We start from the raw sequence: 21,419 nt of genomic DNA, 5'->3' as shown, positions 1-21,419 counted from the left end.
CGGCGTCATCAGTCCCAGAAGGTGCTGGAAACAAAACATGCTAAGGTGGACGAGTTGGCCAGAAAGTGGCCTATCACTTTGCAGAGGGAGAGGAGTCTCTTGGGCATGGGGCGCACACGCTGAACTTCTGTGTCCCAATGCACTCCAAGGAACACCAGCTCCCGGGTGGGAATCAGCTGCGACTTCCACTGGTTGAAGGAAAAGCCCAGCTGGGGAAGAATGTCTGCCAGCTGTTGACAGAAGTTTCCCGCCCCCTCGGGAGAGCTGGCCCTGACCAGACAGTCATCCAGATAAGGATACAAGTGGTGGCCCGCCAAGCGGAGGAGACCAGCCACCGCATTAATCAGCTTTGTGAACACATGAGGGGCTGAACTGAGGCAAAAAGACAGCACCTTGTACTGGAAATGGTACGTCATAATTGTGAGCTGCAGAAATTTCCAATGTGGCCTGTAGATGTGGACATGAAGGTACGTATCCTTGAGGTCTAGGGAACCCATCCAGTCCCCTGCACACAGATTCCACTATGTGCGCTGGAGTAATCATCTTGAAGCGTTCAAGTGGTAAAGACAGATTGAGAAATGACATCACCCGGACAACCCTCAAGCCAGCCAGGTTGTTTTTGGGTGCCGCAAAAATCCTGGAGTAGAAGCCGCCCCTGTCTGACTGAGGAACTGGTTCCACAGCTTTGAACTCCAAAAGAGAAAGGATCTCCCGTAAAAGAGCTGGGGACCGTAACTGACACGGAGGAGGAGAGGATGGTAGAGGAAAAGGAAAGGGAAGACTGAAGCATGTGGAGACTATAGACAGGATCCAAGGACCCCAACAGGCGAGCTGTGTTCCCCGACCATGACGTCACTGCTTCTTGGTGCCAGAGACGGGACCGGAGGAAAGGGAGTGGAAAAACCTGCACAAAGTCCTCTGCTGCTTCCTCCTGTTGTCGCTGTGTGACATGTCAGACCTCCGTGCACCACGGTCCCAAAACCCCTTGAAGCCGGTGAAATTGCAGGGTTTGAAGTCGGCCCTGCCTTGAGATTGCGGGAAGGATTTCTGCCCTGGCTTAGTCAGGATGGCCAATGACTTGGCGGTTTGTGTAGAGGTCTTATTAGTCACCTCATCATCGGTGGACGAATGAAAAAGGTCCATGCCCTAAAAGGGAAGATCCAGGATCCGCTCTTGAACATCGGATGAAAATGTAGTGGCATGCATCCACACCATTCTTCTCATCTCGACCCCCAGGCACATCCGTCTGCTGGATGTGTGGATGTGGGAGACCAAAGACTCCATGAGGTCCTGCGCAACAGCCTGGTGATCCACCAGACCGGCCTTGAAGGAGGCTTGCCTCTCCAGGGGTGTCGCAAATGCAGCCCTGAGATGGCGTAGTTTGCCGAAAGACTCCAGGACCTTGTTCTCCTCGGACAGACAACTGGACGTGGCCCCTGAGGAGTAAGACTATGGTTTAGAATGGAGAGAGACCGCAATCATGACTGAGTGCAGCTGGGGGTGGGAAGCCAGGAGGACCCTATCCATCGGGCTGAACCTGCTGTTCAAATTTCTTGCTCATCTGGGTGTTGGCTCCAAGCTTCTCCCAGACCTTTCTCGCCACCTGCAGGACATCCTTCTGGAGCGGAACGCCCGAACGGTTCATGGTGTGCTTGTCCTAAACCTCGGCTAGCACTCACAACTCCTAGGAAGCCTCCTCTGGAAGGGGGACTCCCAAGAACTCTGCAAGGCCTAGAAGGCGGTCATGAAAGGCCCTTAGGGAACAAGAGTTTGTCGTCCTGGGTGTCGTCATCATCGCTGTCATTGTCACCCCCCCTTTTTTTACATACTGAGGGGAGTCTGGGCCTTAGGACACAGGTGACAGCGGGGTCCCCCCTTGGTCAGGACCCGAGGACAGATCCAACAGTTGCTGAGGGGGAAGTGTTGGTGGTACAGGAAGAGGCGGGGGGGTCTGGATTACCAGCAAGGCCTGGACTGGTGCAGGGACAGGCACAGGCACCGGAAGTGCTGGAGGAACAGGTGGAGGGCCCAGAAGTGGAGGCCTAGGAGGCACGACCTGCGGGATCAACTCCTTGACTATATCCTTGAGGAGCCCCATCATCTGTGGGGAACGCGTGAGGAGGAGGAGGAGGAGGAAGCGCTCAAAGAAGCAGTCCTCACAAGCCGCCAGGTCCCGAGAGGGACGGCCCACTGCAGCACTGGGCCTCCGTTCCTAATCGAAGCGCTGAGGCGCACAAGGCATCTAGTCATAGCATTGAATGCCAAAGCATCGAATGCCTACCATCTAAAAAAAAAAGCTTAGAAAAGAAAAGCATCTAATGCAGTTTTTTTTAAGGTAAAGGGTCTATTTTAATTGTATTGGGTTTTTAAAGGTTAAAAAAAGGGGGCTGAGGGGCCCCCCCATTAAAAAGAAAATGCACTTTATGCTTTTTTTTCCGATGCATTCAATGCCTTGGCATTCGATGCTATGACTATAAACTGTGTAGCTGCAAGGCTGCGATGGGTCCATAAAGTGCCCCGCCAATTCCAGAGGGAAGGGGACTGGTACTTTCTTGCATAGCCCACTCCACCGGCGAGAGCACAGGGAGGCCCTGATCCGAATCCAAGATGGCTGCCAGTCTAGAAGGCTCTGCCATGTGCTCATCCACCAGCTCCGACATGGGAGGACACGCATTGGGCCTAGAACTCGAAACAGAAGGATTTACCTCAGTGGTTGCACTGAAAGGCCGTGAGCCCTCAGCCTGCTGACCGGTAGTCGAATCTCCCCAACGCACAACCTCAGAGGCGGCTCTGGTAGGCTGTGCACCCTCAGCGGTTGAGCTGGTAGTCGTGCTGGATCGTGCTAAGGACCGACTCTTGGAGGTAGAACACGACGATCCATTGCCACCTGTGGCCGATGAGGAGGACAATCTTGATCGCCCCTCTGTGGACCGCCCGTTAGAGCTCCTGAGCCCCTCGGCCTGCCAGAATCTGAATCCAAGGTAACCTTGTCCGTGGAAACCCCTGGGAAGGAGTCCCCGGGATGAGGAGCCGTACTAAACATAAGGTCTACCTTCTCTTGGCACAGGGTCCTGGAGACAAACTCTTAAGGATGTCCTGGAGGAGCATCGTGGAAGATCTCCCTCCAACATGACAACCGATTCTTCAATACCCGGTAGCGCTGCATGCCGCGCACGCGTCCCAGCGGTGGTCGGGTCCAGGCCCCACTCGAGACAGAGGCCGGGAATGAACGGTTGCAGGACTCATATCTTGTGAATCTTCCTGCAGCCGAAATGCGCCGGAGGAGGAAGAAAATAAAAAAATAAAACAATGGGAAGCAAGTGGAAAGTTAGAAAAGTCTCAGCAACTAGCTGCCAGGTCCGGTACCATCCGTGCAGAAAAAGGGACCGAGGTGAGGGGCCAGTCTATAGGGCCTTGATGGGCGTTCCCGCGCCCCCAGACTAAATTTAAAGGGGAAGCTCAATTTTTTGCAGCCAAAGGTTCTGGTACCGTCCCCATGTTGGGTGACGCCCACAAGGATGGAGGAAAGGCGAAGGGAGGTATGAGTAAGGGTCTGCTGTTGTCAGGAGCACACATCACAGATGCAAAAACAAGGGGGGTTCTGGGAGCTTCTCTAGTACCGGCCTATATCCCTGGTTAGAGTCTCAACCAGTCTTTAGCTCACCATCCTTTCACAGAAGAGAAATGTCCACTACATATCAGTCTTTGTCCTGCCCAAGGGCAGTCCAGCACCAAAATGCCTGGCAATTCTCCTCTGAACAAGAGTAACAACATCAACCCCATACACGTGTTTCGGCCAGGTTGGGCCTCGTCAGTGAGGTGGAGTTGTGCATCTCCAAGAACAGTGAGCAAGGGTTCCACGTCTGGATTACCCTAGTAATTTAGGGTGAAAACCCAAAGCTACTTAATATGCAAAAACAAGGGGGGGTTCTAGGAGTTTCTCTAGTAAAAGCCTATATTCCGGGTTAGGGTCTCAACCAGAGTCTTTACACAGACTTTCCTTCAAGCCATCAATGGCCCTCTGACAGTCTTCAGTCCAATTAACCTTGCTAGGTTGGTTGGGTGATATCAGAGCTGTCAAAGGGGCAGCTATGGTGCCATAATCTGCCATGAAGTTTCTGTAGTACCCACTGAGGCCCAAAAAAGCTCTCACCTGGGTGGTGGGAGTCTCCCAGTGCTGTACAGCATTAGCCTTGCTGGGAGGAGGTTGGATTTGAACCCCTCTTACCTCAAGACTAAGGTAAGCGACCTTCCCATGGGTTATCTGGCACTTGGTGGCCTTGATAGTGAGCTTGGCCTACAACGCCTTATCCAAATGAGTAAGATGCTCTTCTCAAGTGGAACTGTTGACAGAAGGCCTGTAGTCCAGTGAGGACATGATTGACTAGCCTTAGGAAGGTGGCAGGGGCATTCTTCAACCCAAAAGGCATAACTCCAAACGGGTAGAACCCCATCAGGGGTTGAGAAAGTGGTTTTCTCCTTGGTCAGTCAATGCTATTTGCCAATAGCCTTATGTGAGGTCAATGGTGCTTACAAGCCTGGCAGCCCCTATGGTGTACACGATCTCATCAGCCCTGGGCAATGGGTGTGCATTAGTCTTGGTGACTTCATTGACTCTTCTATAGTCCACACAGAACCTCCAATCCGTGGTACCTGCCTGGGAACTGGCCTTGGAAACAAAGACCACAAAGCTGGATCATAGACAGGTTAAAAGTTCAATTACACCCAAATCCAACATTCTGGAGATCTCTGCCTGGATGTGGTTCTTTACAGTGTCGGACATCCTGCAGCATCTGCTTCTGACAGGTGCACGGTCACCAGTTTGACTCGCCTGTACTGGTGTTTGTAAGGGGCAGCAGGTGATATTTAATTCCTCGTGTATGGCCCATGATTTAAAAGATACATTGTATGGATTCCAGTCTCCTGGAGGCATAACTCATTGGGGAGTGAGATTGGGCTCTTAGATATCCCCATCAGCCAGAGTCCCCTTCACCCCCCAGGTGGTCCATACCATGTGACCTGGCCACCTGAGTAAACCTTTACCACAAGGACCAAAGCTCAGCTCTTACTGGGGATTTATTCTGTCAAGAGCCCTGGCTTCAGGATATGGCCTAAAACCAGGATACAAATACCCTTGTAACATAACAAATACAATCATCGTGTTTTAATGGGTCGATTCGCAGAATTCAATGATAAAAACAGGCTTTGATGAAGGGTCTTATGATGGTTTGGCACTCTTGTAAACTCTGTAATAATCCAATTTGATGGCACCAAATTTATTTACTTTTACATTATGAAGAGATGAGTTAACGCAGTCTTGTTTCAAGCCTGTGACTAAGTTTCCAACACATATTCGAGGTCTTAAGGCACTGAGCTATGTTACAGTCCTATGTCATGCAGAAATAATATAACTTTTGTTAGCGCTTGCCATAAATGCTCATATTGTTTAGTTACAGCAACTTCAGGTCAACATTTATTCACAAAATTCTTAAATACGTTCTCTGTGATAAGTCAGATGTAGGAGATTGACATAAGGACATGTTTGTAACAGAACCTTTTATTAAAAGAAAGAAAGCCTCCTCTAAGCCCTACTTCTATGAGGAGGCCCCTATGCTAAAAAATAAGAAACTGTGCTGTCAGGATGCCTTACAAAGAAACTCGGTCCTTGATCCAAATCTGTGCTACCCTATCAGTCAGTCAAACAACCTACAAATACAATTCTAAAAATAAAGATACAATTCTGGTGCATGATTACAAAGGACACAACCAAAGGGAGAACAGCAGAACAGTACAAAAAGGCCACCCCCTCTGTTGGAGTCCCTGAACAAGTCTTTAAGCCAATAGTCAGGTCCCACCAGCCCCTGGCCTCAGCCAATTCCCGTAGCGCCTCGGGCCCAAGGCTGTCAGATTTGTCCCTGAAAGGGGATTGTTGCTAGGGGGGGTCCCCAGAGTGATGCACAAGGGCATGAGTGGGGAATGTACTGGCTGTGATGCCACTGGTCTTTGATTGCCCGTGGCCATTGCACTTTTCCAAGACGACCCTTGCCATGAGGGTGTCCCCAAAGACCAATTGAACTATGTCTGGTTTAGCTAAGGGATTAGACAGTCTGATACACTCCAACAAAGAGCCCCTGTACACAAACCCACAATCCCTCACCTCCCGCAACCAGTGGAGACATTTATTCTGACGGGCATCCCTTGGTTCTCTTGAGTCGACGCATAGTTTAGGGACACCATGTAGAAACACCCCAGGGCTGCAACTGCCTTCACAGACAAAGGCCTGCACAGACCAGAGTTTGAGGCCCCAACCTCCCTCCCCACTGGCTGCATGCTGCCCTGGGCTCTCCCAACAGGGTTCGGCAAGGGCTCATCCCAGAGACCAAGGTCCTGGTAGTCTCCCTCCGAACAGGTGACACTGGCGGGTGGACCACCTCTGGTTGACTCCTCAAAAAGGGGGTAGGCCGAACCACTGGGGCAGTGGGCAGACAAGGGTACGAGGGGTGTGTTCCTTTAACACTGTCTAGATTCAATCCCCCTGACCTCCTGTGGACCCATTCCTCCCCTTCCCATGTCTCCTTCACCCTTGGCCCTCAATACCCCCTTGATCAAGACATGTAGGAGATTTTTGATCCCGATAAGCTCAGAGAGCAGGAGGTGACAGGGGCAGCCTGACAGATTGGTGGAAGCCGTAGAAGGTGGGGCTGATGAACAGCATTCTCCATTTGTAGGGTGTTTAGAGGCCCAAATAGTGCTAAGACGAAGGAATGAGCTAGCCCCCGAGGTAGCATCAGACAGGGGCTGACTCCCAATGCTGGATAGAGCCTACTTTGCCCATACCCCCTGGAACTAGGCACATGGGCAAGGGAAGCAGGAGTGAGTGTGCTTCAGGAAGAGCCAGTGTTGACTACAGAGCTTGGATGATGGAATTTGGGCCAGATGATGGATAAGGGGGACGGGGGGGGCAGGTCCATGAAGGGGGCACAGGGTGGAACCAGGGGTGGGACCGGAAAAACAGGACCACCAGTCAGCTTTGAGATGCCCATTGAGATCCTCTCACAGCCATTGGCCAGATTGTTCAGAAGATCGGCTGTAGCAAAACAGTCAAAGCCCCCACCAGGGGTCAGCACGGTAGCAGAGGGTGCGGGTCCTCCAGGGTGGGACTAGCCAGACCATTTGAAGAGCAAGGAAGCGGCACAGCACAGCAAGACCCGGTGAAACATGGTAGGGGCCCTGCCAGCGAGCTGTGCGTAAGGGAGTGCATAGATGTGGGCTCCCCAGAGACTCCCACATTGTCTTTCACTTTAACATAGGCAGTGGCTGATGGTGCCCCCATCCCCACAAAGGGTCCGTAGACATGCTCCATTTCTCTGCATGACCCCCAAAGCCAAGCACATCAAGCCCTCCTCAATCTTCTTCTTTGAATTGGTTTGCGGCGTGCCAAAGTGACAGGGAGACCTTGAATGTTCGACAGGAGGGAGGATTGCAAAAGATGGGCTCCAAAGGTGGCACCACGAGGAGGACCAACCATCATGTAATTGGTGATTGAATAGTAGGGGACCCTGGGAGACCATTCAGAGGTGCCAAAAGGTGACAAGTTTTCCAAAAGCCAAAATCCATGAGTTCCAAGCTCTAAGAGGGACAAGGAGACTCGGCACACCCCCACAGAGTCCCACAGAGCCCTTCAGTGCCAGTGGAGAAAGAACAGGCCCCTCGCCCCCATGCTAAAGGCCCACAACAGTGGCTGGCTCTCCCCGCCTCTCACTCCATTTCTGACAGTTCCAACAGAACCCAAGCAGCTGTAATCCAGTGTTAGGGAGAATTCACATTTATAGCTAATTTCCCTCACCTAGTAAGTCCCTCAGCAGCTTTGCTTATTTTTTCCACCTGGTAAAGTGTGAGCCTTTTTTCCCACTCATACATGTATTTGGCCATGTGTATTTCAACTGTTTGTGTGATCTTGGATTCTCGAGCTACACCACTCCACAAGCCCCACTTTTGTGTGTGTTACACAGCACCTTCTGTGCAGCGACACAGGGTTGTCTTTGAAACTTCCCTCTGACTCCATTTTTCTGGAGCTGACTACTGTCCCCCAGAAACCAGTAAAGTTGCCATTTACTTTATGTAGTCATTTAAAACTACAGACCCAGTACACCCCATCTTAAGTGGAAGATTGGAAAGGGTTAGTTCCTATCCCTTTTTGTCTGTGCCTCTCTGAGCTTTATTTTGCTTGGCTGGTGGCAGTGGTATCTACCCTAACTTTTCTACCGCGATTATAATATATAAACGTGGTACTGTTTTAGGCTATTATATTAGCGTCAAACTTAAACCTGCTTGACCAAATACTTTTTATTTCTGCTCCGGTTGGGTTTTATCACCATTTCTTTTTGTTAAAGTCCTTCTTGTGTTTTACTTTGCGCGGGAAACCAGGTTTGCCTCCTTTGTTCGCGACCTTTGGCAGGCTGCTGTCCAGAAGCCCTACTTTGGTGTCTAGGTGGGCTGAATGTGAGGGAGGGGTGTAGTCACCCCCTGCACAGGGTCTCCTTGGAGACCCAAGTCGCACTTTGTCTTGATTGGCTGAGGTAGTTGTCTGGGCCGGTCAACCCCCCTGCTGAGTGAGTGACAGCCAGGCTGTGTGAATGGGGGATTTTAGCATAAAAGGCAGGACTCTTGAGCTGGAAGTCAGAGTCGCCACTGGAACTGCAAAGAACCGAAGAGAAGCGGAGAAGAAGACGGCAGCTGCAACTCCCGAGTCCCGGTGAAGCCCTGCTGCAGTCCTGAGCTATATACCCTTCAACGACAAAAGAAGATCCAGTCTGGAGACTTCTTGCCTTGAGCCTGGTGGGATCAACCAGCAGAGGCAGAGGATCCTCTTCTTGGTCGAAATCGCTGCACACAGCTGTAGTGGTCCGGATAGCCATCTGAAGAGCCTCTCCTGTTTTAAAAGGAGCACACCTTTTATTCACCGTTGCTTTTGCTGCTGCTGGCTTCATCCTTGGGTAGTGCAGATCGCTCCAGGCGTCGTCCTCCTTGTCCCCACGACTGAAGCTTCAGGAACCGTGAGTCTGCAGGAACTACCAGGAACAACTGCCGTGGCATCAGCTGTTCTTCATATGAATAAGGTACTGTGTCCGACTTTGAGGAACTAGGGTGAACCCCTTTCTCCTCACCAAAGGCTTGTCCTTATCTTCCTTCCCTCTTATAACTTTTGCTTCCCCTTTTGACAATATCTAAGTACTCCTGGCAATCTCGAATCGTGAACTGTTCTAACCTTGTGATCCTCGACAACAGGACCCCTGTCCCATTGACACTGGCGCAGGCCTATTGACTTTTATCTATGTTTTAGAAAGTGTCTCTTGATTCTATCTGCCTTGACAAAAGTATTGCCTATGATTTTTATCCCCAACTCACGTGTTAATTCATGTGCTAAGTGTGTTTAACTATGGTAACATTTCTGCTCGCGAGTACGCTTCTCTTTGGTAGGACTGAATTGTAATTACTGTAATAAAGTGAACGCGTGAATACACCCGGTAACGTCTTTGTTTCACAACACCGGCCTGTCAAATCCAAAAGGTACTTGCCTTGAATTGTTCTGCACAAGGGGAATTGGTTGTGTGTAGTGTATTTTGAAGTGTGGTTTTAATTTAATAGAAGTGAAGTGTTTTGTGAACAGATGGTCTAAAAATAAATGTACTTTTACTTTTTAACCAGAAACCTTGAGTCAGTGTCTGCTTGAGTCACAGTGATTGTAGTCCTTTGTGTAATCTCTACTACTGCTCATTTGCTCTTGAAATAAGACTGGCTGCTCCACTACTGCTACCACTCTAACTGTGTAGTACAGGCTTGTACCAAAGGTGAAATTGTACTACCACCTGTAGTCTTCATCTTGTGTAGTGGTCCCTAAGGGCACTGTCCAGGATTCCGCCTAACATCTAGTCTGACCCTACCATGCTTGAAGCCTTATAGCCTTTAGTGCATCAGGACCCGCACTTCTTTTCTTTCCGCCAGCTTGCGCCGAACACCTGTGATGCACGGGGTCCTCACTCCATTTGGGCTGGACAATGCGCCTCTCCCTCCAGGCGCCGAACACCCTACGGGCGCGCAACACCCGCGCCCTTGAACCCTGAAGGCTTCAGGCCCTGCGGGTAGGTGCTGGCGACTTTAATGAAGAGGAGGCATGGCCTCCCCTCTGCAGGTACGGTGGCCCTCCTGGGTTCAAATGCCAAGAATCGTGCCGCAACACCCACACCCTTGAACCCTGAAGGCTTCAGGCCCTGCGGGTAGGTGCTGGGGACTTTAATGAAGAGGCGGCGTGGCCTCCCCTCTGCAGGTACGGTAGCACTCCTGGGCTCAAACGCCAAAAATCGGGCCGCAACACCTGTGCTCTTGAACCCTACAGGCTTCAGGGCCTGTGGGTAGGTGCCGGGGACTTTAATGAAGAGGAGGCGTGGCCTCCCCTCTGCAGGTACGGTGGAAGTCCTGGGCTCAAACACCGAAAATCGGGCCGCATCAGCTGCGCCCTTGAACCCTGCGGGCTACCCTATTATCTGCCCTAACACTGAAAAAAGGGGTGATAAACTTTAGCTTGGGAAAGAGTTACTTCCCCCTTAAGTGGCTTAGTGGTGGTAGGTTTTCCGACTTCCACCAAAGAGTTCTCAAAGTCCTCCATGGTCCCAGACCTATTATTATAGTTCAAGCAAAACAAACATTCTCAGTTGTACTCATAGCCAAAAGGCTTCATCGGGCAGTTCAAAATAGTACTAGACTTCACCCGTCTCCTGAGATGTGTTATCCTCGTTGGAAAGAACAGATTTCTTCAGACCTGGGTTGGTTGGTATTCAAAAACCGAAAATGTCTCTCAGCCCAGCTTCGGGTAATTTGAGTGTTTAGGGCAATTTCCTTGCTTGAGTTGTGAGACTTCCTATCCGCTTGTACAATATGTGGTCTCTTGGCCAGTCTGGGCTCCTCAGCCTCTCTTTGTGGGTCATTTTTCTCACCCATTGTGGGATATTTATAGTCTCAGCCTTGTATGGTGTATGGTCTGATCCGGCTGTCGCTTTTCTCACCCCCACATGGGGTATTTGGATTCTCAGCCCTGCGTGGGCTATGGGCTTTCCCAACCCTGCTTCGCTGCTCTGTTTTCCTCATCCCCTTATGGGGTACGCAAATTCTAAGCTAGGCGTGAGATACAGGCTTTCTTACCCCCGTTTTCTCCTCTGTTTTCTCATCCCTTTCCTGGGGTCTTTAGATTCTGAGCCCGACGTGGGCTGTGGGCATTCTTAGCCCGGATGTGCTCATCAGTCCTTTCATCCCCTCGAGGGGTATGGAGATTTTCAGCCTGGCATGTCCTATGGGCTTTCTCAACCCAACTCTGCTTGTCAGTTCATTTCCCCCCTCATGGTGTTGTAGACAGATGGCCTTACCGCCCTCCACCCACTCTTTATATGATGCTGCATAATTGCTTTCCACCAGTGGTGCCCCTTAGGACAGGAGGTCTATGTGGCTAGTACAGACCTGCTCAGTGTGACCTCACTCTGGTCTGCGCAGTCAGATCTCTCACATTGATTCCTCCCATCCGTGACTGACGGGACTTAGATGTTGGTTAGGAAAAACACTTACATGCCACTTCTGGCATGGTTTTGCTTCCTTTCTTGGCGGCTACGAGATCCTCAGGCTTCCCACCTTTGCCTAATAGGCAGTGTTCCGTGGGCTGCCTTGTGTCTCCGCCCACTATGTCGAATGCATGATTCTTGCTCCAGGCTTCTCCTGCAAGAGATTCAGTCCTCTGCGCAGCTGCGCAGGCTATAATTTCTCGCTCTACGAATGGTTCTCACCTTCTGTGCTGGTATCCAAAGACCTTCAAGTTCCTCTCTGGAACGAAATGGGAGAATCCATTGGTTGTGCTTTTCATGAAAATGCGGCAACAAATACAGGTCCAAAGCTAAGCCATCCACTTTTAAAGGGCCCTGTATATGACTGCCCTGTTGAATTCCTCAATATAAGCAACACTCACTTAGGATTTTGAAGTAAAGGGATGTCGAGTAAAACACTTAGGAGGGGTTCACCCCAGTGGGATCCTGCTTGCCCTATCCCCTAAAGGGTGTAAAGCAGGCTCTCCTCCTTAATCCCAAAGGAGGTGGACTCGCCCTTGGCGGGAATGGATGAATTCTCTGGATTCATCACAACTCTGAAGTAGACATCAAACAGCACCTGCAAACAATTGTAGTGCTAAATGTGGCTTTTCTTTAAAAAAAAAAAAAGAAGGTGTGTGTAAAATATAACCACAATTACCACTCTTTCATTTGATTCGACCAGATAATGAAAACTGAACCATTAACATATGGATTTTGATAATCGACCCATAGAACGCTACAATTAAAGCCAAACTTTATATAGTAACAACAGATTTAATAGACAACAGATGATACAAAACAGAGGTAACACACCAGAAAATTAGCAAATGTATTCCTGGCACCAGGTATCAACACTACTCACATCCTTAAAGTGGCGCTGCAGTAATGAAAGCTTAACATCATGCGCTGCTGCACAAGTGCCTCCATGATAGATATGTTCCTCTTCAGTGGTTGGTAGCTTCTTTGGCTCACTGCTCTTGCGACGGTGCCCCAAAACTATGTAAAGGTAGTGTTTAAAAAATAAAAAAGGAGTTCTCATGAACTACTATGGTAACAAACTTTCATGTTCGATTAAGAAACATTTGTTAACATTGTTTCCCTTGATTACACAGGAGGAATTCATAACTAATTGATCAAGGTACTGCATGGCTTTTAATGCATTATGTTCTGATTTATGGAGATGAACAAGTTACTCTCTTACCTGGCAACGTTCTTTCGATGGGATGGTCCAACGACGTATTCCATATCTTTGACAGTAATGACCACAGCTGTGCTGCTTCGGAAAATTTTCAGCGTCTGCGTCCTACGTCGATGACGTCGATGCGCCGTCCCCGAGGACCTCCTCTGACGGCCGACATCACCCGATGTGATAAGTAGGACGCACGACGCCCGTAGCCTCAGTTGTAGTTTTTTCCCCCAGAACGTGTGACACCAGTCTTCTGCCAGTCAGATACACAAGGCCTTGCGGAAACGTAAGCTGCAATCGCATAAGAAATTCTGCAGCTGGGAAGGTACGGAGGGAGCGATATGGAATACGCCGTCAGACCATCCCATCGAAAGAACGTTACCAGGTAAGAGTAACTTGTTCTTCGAGGGGATTGGGTCCTCCGACGTATTCCATATCTTTAACAGACTCCCAAAGCAGTACCAAAGCAAGGAGGTGGGAAAAGAATTTAGAACACAAATTTATCATGCCCAATCAAATTGCGGAATAAACGACTGCCTTGCCAAAGGCCAGATCCTGTCCTCGGATGGAATCGAGGGAGCAGTGACGTACAAAAGTATGTACAGAAGCCCAGGTGGCTGCATCACAGATGTTACAAATAGGAACACCCCTCTGTAGGGCAGTAGATGCAGCCATACCCCTAGTAGAACTGGCCCGCAAGCCAGCTGGTGGGTCCTTACCTGCCAAGCGGTAACAGTCAGAGATAGCCAAAATAATCCAACGAGATGAAGTCTGTTTCGTCACAGCTTGTCCCAAACGCTTTCCAGTGTAACCAATGAAGAGTTGATCGTCCACTCTGACCCGGGACATGCGTGAAATATAAAAAGCTCAACGCTCCCCTAGGATCAAGCCTACGGAGCCTCTCCTCTTCCTTACCAGGATGCGGAGGAGGATAGAGTGCCGGAAGAATAACCCTCTGGCCCAAATGAAATTCTGAAACCACCTTCGGAAGAAAGGAAGGACAAACTTGAAGGACAACCCTGTCCTTATGAAACACAGTGAAGGGTGGCTTAACTGAAAGTGCCTGTAACTTACTCCGCGAGCGGAAGTAACTGCAACCAAAAACACAGTTTTAAGAGTCAACAGTCTCAAAGGGCAAGAATGCAAAGGCTCAAACGGAGCACCCATAAGAAACTTAAGAACAAGGTTCAAATCCAAACCGGGCACCAAAAAAGGTGACGGAGGGAACACATTAGTGAGCCCTTTCAAAAACTGAGAAATTAAAGGAATCTTAAAATAGGAACAGTCTTCAGACGAGCGCTTAAATATGGACGGCGCCGCCAGGTAACCTTTAATGGTACCCACTTGCAAGCCACTGTGGGCCAAAGAAAGCGAAAAAAGACAGAACCATGGGAATGTCACATTCAAAAGGATCCACATTCTTAACTCTGCACCAGTCGCAGAACTTACGCCAACGGCAACGGTACAGAGACTTTGTTGCCGGCCGTCTGGTCGAGAGCAACACCTCCAACACGTCTTCAGGGAGGTCCCAATCATTATACCTCAACCTTTCAGAAGCCAAGCGTGAAGGTTGAGGGATCTGACCTCTGGATGGAGAACCTGACCCCCCCTCCCGTGAGAGCAGATTGTCTCGGTTGGGAAGACGACGTGGAGGGCAGATGGACAAGTCGAGAAGGTCCGGGTATCACGTCCTCCGTGCCCACGCCGGAGCAATGAGGATCATCGGGGAACCGAACCTCTGTAACCTCTGCAGTACTTGCAGGATGACGGGGACTGGAGGAAACGCGTACAGCAGTGGGAATGACCACTCCACCACAAACGCATCTCCTAAGGCTCCTGTTGGAGGAAATTCCCACGAGCAGAACCTTTCGCACTTCCGGTTGACACTGGAGGCGAAGAGATCCACTTTAGGGGTCCCCCAAAGGGCAAAGATCTCCAGGAGATTCTTCTGAGTCAGCTCCCACTCGTGAGAGATTGTGCTCTGCCTGTTCACAGCGTACGCCGTCTCGTTGTCGTCTCCGGCCAGATGAACAGCCGAGATCGAAACTTCCTGCTGGATGGCCCAGAACTCGAGCTGCATCCCCTCCCTGCACAGAGGAAGTGACCCTGCCCCCCCCTTTTTGTTGAGGTAGTGCATGGTCACCGTGTTGTCTGTCAGGATCAGGACATCCTTTCCTCGCACAGTCGGCAGAAAAGCCTTCAGGGCAAGTCTGACGGCCATCAACTCCAACAGATTGATATGGAGTCTGGACTCCGACGGAGACCAACGACCACGGACTGTCAACTCATTGGCATGAGCTCCCCATCCCGTGAGGGATGCGTCCGTCACGATCGTCACCTCCGGCCAGGGAAGCCAAAACAGAGCCCCCTTCATCAGATTGCCTTTGACGGCCCACCACAGAAGGTCCTGGGCGACCGAGGGCGGCACCTGAACAGGGTCCGACATCCTGCCGGAAGATTGCGACCACTGAATCTTGAGTGCCCACTGCAAAGATCTCATCCGCAGACGAGCCTCTGGCACCAGAACAATGCAAGATGACATGAGGCTGAGCAACCTCAAGCACTTGAATGCCGGGAGCGTCTGGGCAAGTCGAAACTTGTGCACCATCTGCTGAATGTGAAGAGCCCTCACCTGGTGAGGAAAACACAGCCCCAGGGATGTGTCGAGCACTGCTCTGATGTACTGGAGCCGCTGTGTTGGCATCAAATGGGACTTCTTTAAATTGAGGGAGAAGCCCAGTTTGTGAAGGGAGTGGCAGGTGATGGACAGATGATCCAGGACTTGCTCGGGAAAGCTCCACCTGATCAACCAATCGTCCAGGTAGGGGTAGACGTGAATCCCCCCTTTCCTGAGATGCGCTGCCACCACCACCATGAGCTTGGTGAAAATCCTCGGGGCGGAGGTCAATCCGAACGGCAGGACCCGAAACTGAAAGTGCGAGTCACCAACCGCGAACCTCAGGTAATTCTTGTGCTTGGGATGGATCGGCACATGGAAATAAGCGTTCTTGAGGTCGAGAGACACCAACCAGTCCTGAAGTTGAAGAGCCTGGAGGACTTGAGAGAGAGAGTAACCATCTTGAACTTGTCCTTCCGGAGGAGTTTGTTCAAACCGTGCAAGTCCACGATGGGTCTCAATCCCCTGTCTTTCTTCGAAATCAACAAATAAGGGGAATACCATCCCTTGTTCCTCTCTGCTACAGGCACCAGTTCTATGGTGCCTTTCTCCAGCAGGGATTGAATTTCCTGCGCAAGGAGCGGATCCGGACTCTTCAAAGAGGTTCCCATGTGGATTGTCGTGAGGCCTCTGCCGAAAGAGAAGACAGTAGCCGTGGGTTATGATCTCCAGAACCCACACATCTGAGGTAATGGCACGCCACTCTACAAGATGCTGCGCCAGCCTTCCCCCAACTGGCGAACCATGGGACATGGTCTCATCACTGAGTGGTAGCGGCTGCAGCGTTGCCTGAGGGCAAAGAGGCAACTGCACGAGCGGCTTTGGCACCTCGTACCCTGTTATCCACCTCTGGTACTCCTATGGTGGCCTCTTTGACTGACAACTCCTCTCGCTTTACTGAAGGATGAGTAATAACGAAAGGAACCTCCCCCTCCATTGTTGTCGCCTAGGACGAAAAGGCAGAGGTTGTCAAACTGCAGCGCCCAACGACTTCGCTGCAGCTTTGGAGGTCTGCAACCTCTCAAGGCTCTCGTCAGCCTTGCTGCCAAAAAGATGTTCACCGTCAAAGGGCATGTTGAGGAGCCGGGACTGCACATCATGAGCGAACCCAGACTTCTGCAACCACAAAAACCTGCGTATTACGGTGCTCGCCGCCATGGACCGGCTGACACAATCTGCCATGTCCAAACCCGACTGAACGGCCTCACACATGGCAGCCTTGCCATCCGGGACCATAGCAAGGAAACCATCCCGTTCGTCCCCTTCGGGAATATGTTCAGCCGCTAATGCAACACAGTTCCACAGAGTGTGTGTGAAACGAGATAAGGCACATACGGAGTTGGCCGCCTGAAGCGCCATACCCCCTGAAGAAAACACTTTCTTCGCCCAGCCATCAAAACGTTTGTCGTCCCTATCCGGAGGGATGGTAGGATATGACGCCTGCTTTGCCGGGGCCGTAGCCGCCTGCACCACCAAACTCTCCGGAGTTGGGTCCCTGGGCAAGTAGCAGGGGCCGCTACTGGCTGGACGGTATTTTCGCGACAAAGACTTGCCCACTGCCGAGAGACTCTACGTAGCAGTCCAAGATGCCACCACCCTTCTCTGCAGAGCCATATGAAACGGCAGTACCGGGTCAGTGGAGGGACCGGGTCAGTGGGGGGACCAAGATCGAGGATGTCCGTAAGATCATCCTGAACAAACTCCCCTGGGGGAGCCGACCATCCCAAGTACTCGGTGACCCGTGACATAAGCCGCCGGTACGAAAAATCGGCATGAGTGCCGGGCTGAGGCCTACAAAACTCCACCTCCTGAGAGGTGTCCAGTCCACTGGCATCATGCAGTGACTGCCTCAGGTCTTCAAATTGGCTATAGCCCGAGAGAAGCTCACCTGGCACCGTACCCGGAACCAAGCCCTCATCAACCTCTGAAATGTACTCCAGGCGGTGAGAGGAAGGCACCTGGGGAACAAAGCTATGCCTGACCTTGGCCAGAGCCTTTCTAGGGGCTTCCCCCATGCCATGGGGCCCCTCCGACACCACCGCCTCGAAAGGCGTTGAGGGCACCGAACGAATCGGCGCCAGCGTCGAGAGAATCAGCGTCAACGTCGAGTGAGTCGACGTCGACGTCAGCCGCAGCGCCGCCAGCATCAACTGCGTCGACACAAGCCTCGAAGCCAGAGCTCCGAGCGTGTCCTTCGACGACCTAGGCGCCGACAGCGTTGACGACCCTCTCGGAGGCGGAGCCTCAAAAGAGGCCGTCAACGACCTCGGTGCCACAGGCGTTAACGTCTTCCACGAAGACTGCACAGGATCACGTGGTCTCGAGCGTGTGGAGGACCGGGACCTGGAACGGGCATGGTGAGAACGGTTACCCATGTCCGAGCGGGACCTCTCCCGCGAACCGTGCCAACCACCCGAGCTCGAAGGCGTTCGAGCGGTGTCTCTCGACCGATCACGACCGACCTCACTCGGAGGCGCGGACGGACCGGTGCCCTGCGATTCGAGAATCGCTAACATCGTCTTCCCGAAGGAAGGCCATTCCTCCGGTGTGGCTTGCATGGTGGGATAAGCGACCCACCGATAGGCGGAGTCCTTGGAAGAGGACGGGTAAGGCGACCGATGCCGACGCTTCCGGGAATGCTTCGAAGAGGCAGAGGGGTGGCGAGACCGACTCCTGGAAGGAGACCAACTGGACCTCCGACGATGACGTGGAGAGTCGCCTCTCGAATCATCCGGCGATAGCCCTGCAGACCTCGACTTCCGGGGCTTAGACACCCTACCTACCGACAACTTCTTCTTGTGCTACCGCAAGGCCTTGGCCGTGAGCGACTGCCAGTCGACACAGTCGTCCGTGTCGTGGGCCTCCCCGAGGCACCAGAGGCAGGCGTCGTCCGAGTCAGTTACTGACATCTTGGACCCACAGTCCCCGCAATTTTTGAAGCCCCGACGCGGGGTTGAAGACGAGGTAGACATCGTCACAAACAGGCTTTTTTACAAAACCGAACAGGTTCAAAGAACCGAGAAGATTACAACAGAAACTCCAAAGAGTCAAGGCGTACCGAGATTCACGAAGCAAACACGTTAACGTAAAAAACGGAACTGAGGCGACGGGCGTCATGCGTCCTACTTATCACATCGGGTGACATCGGCCGTCAGAGGAGGTCCTCGGGGACGGCGCATCGACGTAGGAAGTAGGACGCAGATGCCGAAAATGTTCCGAAGTAGCACAGCTGTGGTGATTACTGTCAAAGATATGGAATACGTCGGAGGACCCAATCCCCTCGAATTAAAAGATATTTATTATCAAGAAAAGAAAATTCTCTCATTTAACATGTCATTAAAAGGACACCATGTAATATATACTATTTAATAAATTACCTTCTTTCAGTGAGGCACTCAGTACTGAACCCCATCTTTGTCTGACAGATCAGTCACCTTTTGAAATAGTTCCTGTCCTAGTGCAGAATTAATCAGTAACCCAGTACCTCAGTATCACCCCATTTACCCACTTCAAAAGTCAAAACAAAGGGTAAAACTGCCATGATTTTACCAAACTACATAAAAAATAAAATCCCTAAACTTCAGAAATGTTCTTTTAGGATTACTACAATTATCCTTCAACACATTCCTTATCTTATGAAATAACTGCAGACAAACTGGAACTAGAAATGTGTACAAAGCCAGCATTGTGTCATTAGAGAAATTCTAACCTGATTGTCATACTGGCATTGGCCCACTGGCACACAACATGTCCCCCAAAGGGCAGTTATATAAAAAGCCCTGGTGCACTGAGTCCCACCCACTTTCTCAGACCCTACAGAACAGATGAAGTACTATGTTAGAACACAGAAATAATAACTACAAGTAAAAACTCAGCTTAGAGGTGCAGGAGCAATGGCCACCACTGAATGTGTATGGGAAGACTGGATCCATCAGAAAGAAGATTATCATAGGTAAGTAATTTGCTCTTAAAATGGGATACCTCCCTCCCACAGATTCTTCTCATTAAAAAATCAATACTTTTAAATAAGAACCTAAAGTAACCAAAAAAGGAGTCTTCCTCTGATAGCACATCCAGACGGTAAAACATGTGGAGGGGCACAAGTGTCAGTCTGACAGAGTCAGCAAAGAGACACCACTCTGCAAAGCTAATATGTTAGACAGCTTTTGAGTAGAATGCTGGTCCAGTAACCAGGCCCTGCCTCTCAGCTGCTCTACCCACCACCAGTTTTGCACCTACCTGACCTCTACTTAAGGGCTGTAGGCAAGGTCCGGGAATAAAGCATTGAGCAGGCTGCTAGTCACATGAGCAGGCCCTACGCCACTCAGCTGATCCACCATCTACCAGTATTCGTGCTTTCCAGGCCTCTACATAAGTACTCTAGGCCAGCACCAGGCAAACAGCTTTGAATAGGCTGCTCCAGACGTACAGCATGGAGTAGGTTGTTTGTCATGTGACCATGCCCTGCCACACAGCTGCTTCGCACACCATCTATTTCACCACTCCTCCTTAGGTGTCCTCATCGCCGGTGTCCAAAGAAAAGGACGGACGAAGACCTCACCTGTTTGGGCCTGATAAGGCCAAGGGCCAGACCCGCTATCCTGCATATAACTTACACTAGGGTTTGAATGGCCAACCCTCCTGGGCAACCCCAGCAAACTACTCTAGCAAATCTCATCAATATCGCCTTTCCACACATCCACATGCACACGCCCTCTCATGTTGAGCAATGCTCGCTCAGCTATCACTCATGCTGCAGAGATCGCTGACGTCATCTCATACAACTTTCATGCCCTGTTTATCACTGAAACACAGTTCACCCCATCCTCCCCTCATGTTTTCGATGTACTCCAACCCCAAATCCAATTCATCCAACATGCCAACTGGCCAGGAGGCGGAGTGGCAAAAATCCACGAGAGCAATTGGCCATGCTCCATCATCGCCACTACCACAGCAAGCTTGTTTGAATCATTCACCTGCTGGTTCACTTTATCGCACAAGGAATCCATCACATTGAACCTCATCTACAGACCACCTCACAGAAGTTACTCTTCAAATTAGCACACTCCAACAGTGTCTTTCTCTGAGATTTTAACCTTCCTGAGACACAGGGCGACAACCAACACTCAAAGCATGCTTTTCGCACTTATTGGTTCCATGGACCTTAAGCAAATTGTGCACTTTCCCCACACACAACAAAAGCAACAACCAAGACTGAGTCTTGACATTATCTTCCCTCATCACCTGTGCAGACACTATGCCACTTGACGGGTATGAGCACGCCACCATCCCACTATCGGTCACCCACTCGGCTACGGCCCACAATTAACGCCGCTCAATCAAAACCTTCCCGGGCAATGAGCTAGAAGTAAACTTTGCAGACTTCCCCACAACAGGGAATGCCTCGGCCTCCTGAAATTATTCAACAACTGTGCTATGAAACTGGTGGACACATATGCCCCCCTAAAAACTAGCGGCACTAAGACCAAACCAACCGCCACTTGGTACACCCAGAGGGCGCCCCCAACAAATGCTCAATCAGGGCCCTAGAGAAATGGTGGCACAGAAAATGTAACCCTGCATACCTCACGTTAGGGAGAATTCTCTGTCTAGGCTGAATTTCCTAACCTAGCGAGTCCCCCAGCAGCTTTGCTGAATTCCTGGAGTTTGTTTTTTTCTCTCCTGCCAAGAGTGAGACTCTCTTCCTCACACTCTTGACATGATTTGAGGGGTTTCTTTGACTGTTGATGTGTTTTATGGGCTATGGGGTCTTTTACTCCATAGGGTCTCATGTGTTTTTACTATGTTTTACACAGCACCCTCAGTTCAGTAACACAGGGGTGTCCTAAGTGACCCCCACCCTAGACTCCATACCCTGGGACTGACTACTGTCTCCCAGGGCATGTGAAGTCACCATTGGCTTTAC

At 50.8% G+C, this 21,419-nt stretch overlaps 1 protein-coding gene across 5 annotated transcripts in view; it reads right to left on the bottom strand.

Annotated features, from left to right (window-relative positions):
• UBR3 (ubiquitin protein ligase E3 component n-recognin 3) overlaps positions 1 to 21,419 on the bottom strand; it is a 2,710,065-nt gene that overhangs the window by 1,077,402 nt on the left and 1,611,244 nt on the right. For all 5 annotated transcript variants that reach the window (XM_069616177.1, XM_069616176.1, XM_069616178.1 and 2 more), the window contains one exon: positions 12,493 to 12,626. In XM_069616177.1, coding sequence (XP_069472278.1) covers positions 12,493 to 12,626 — 134 coding nt within the window. The remainder of the gene's footprint in view (positions 1 to 12,492; positions 12,627 to 21,419) is intronic.

This window comes from Ambystoma mexicanum, chromosome 9 (assembly GCF_040938575.1).
Source record: "Ambystoma mexicanum isolate Mex_15411 chromosome 9, UKY_AmexF1_1, whole genome shotgun sequence".
NCBI lineage: Eukaryota > Metazoa > Chordata > Amphibia > Caudata > Ambystomatidae > Ambystoma > Ambystoma mexicanum.
Note: the sequence above shows the minus strand (reverse complement) of the source record. Positions and strands in the feature narration are given on the sequence as shown.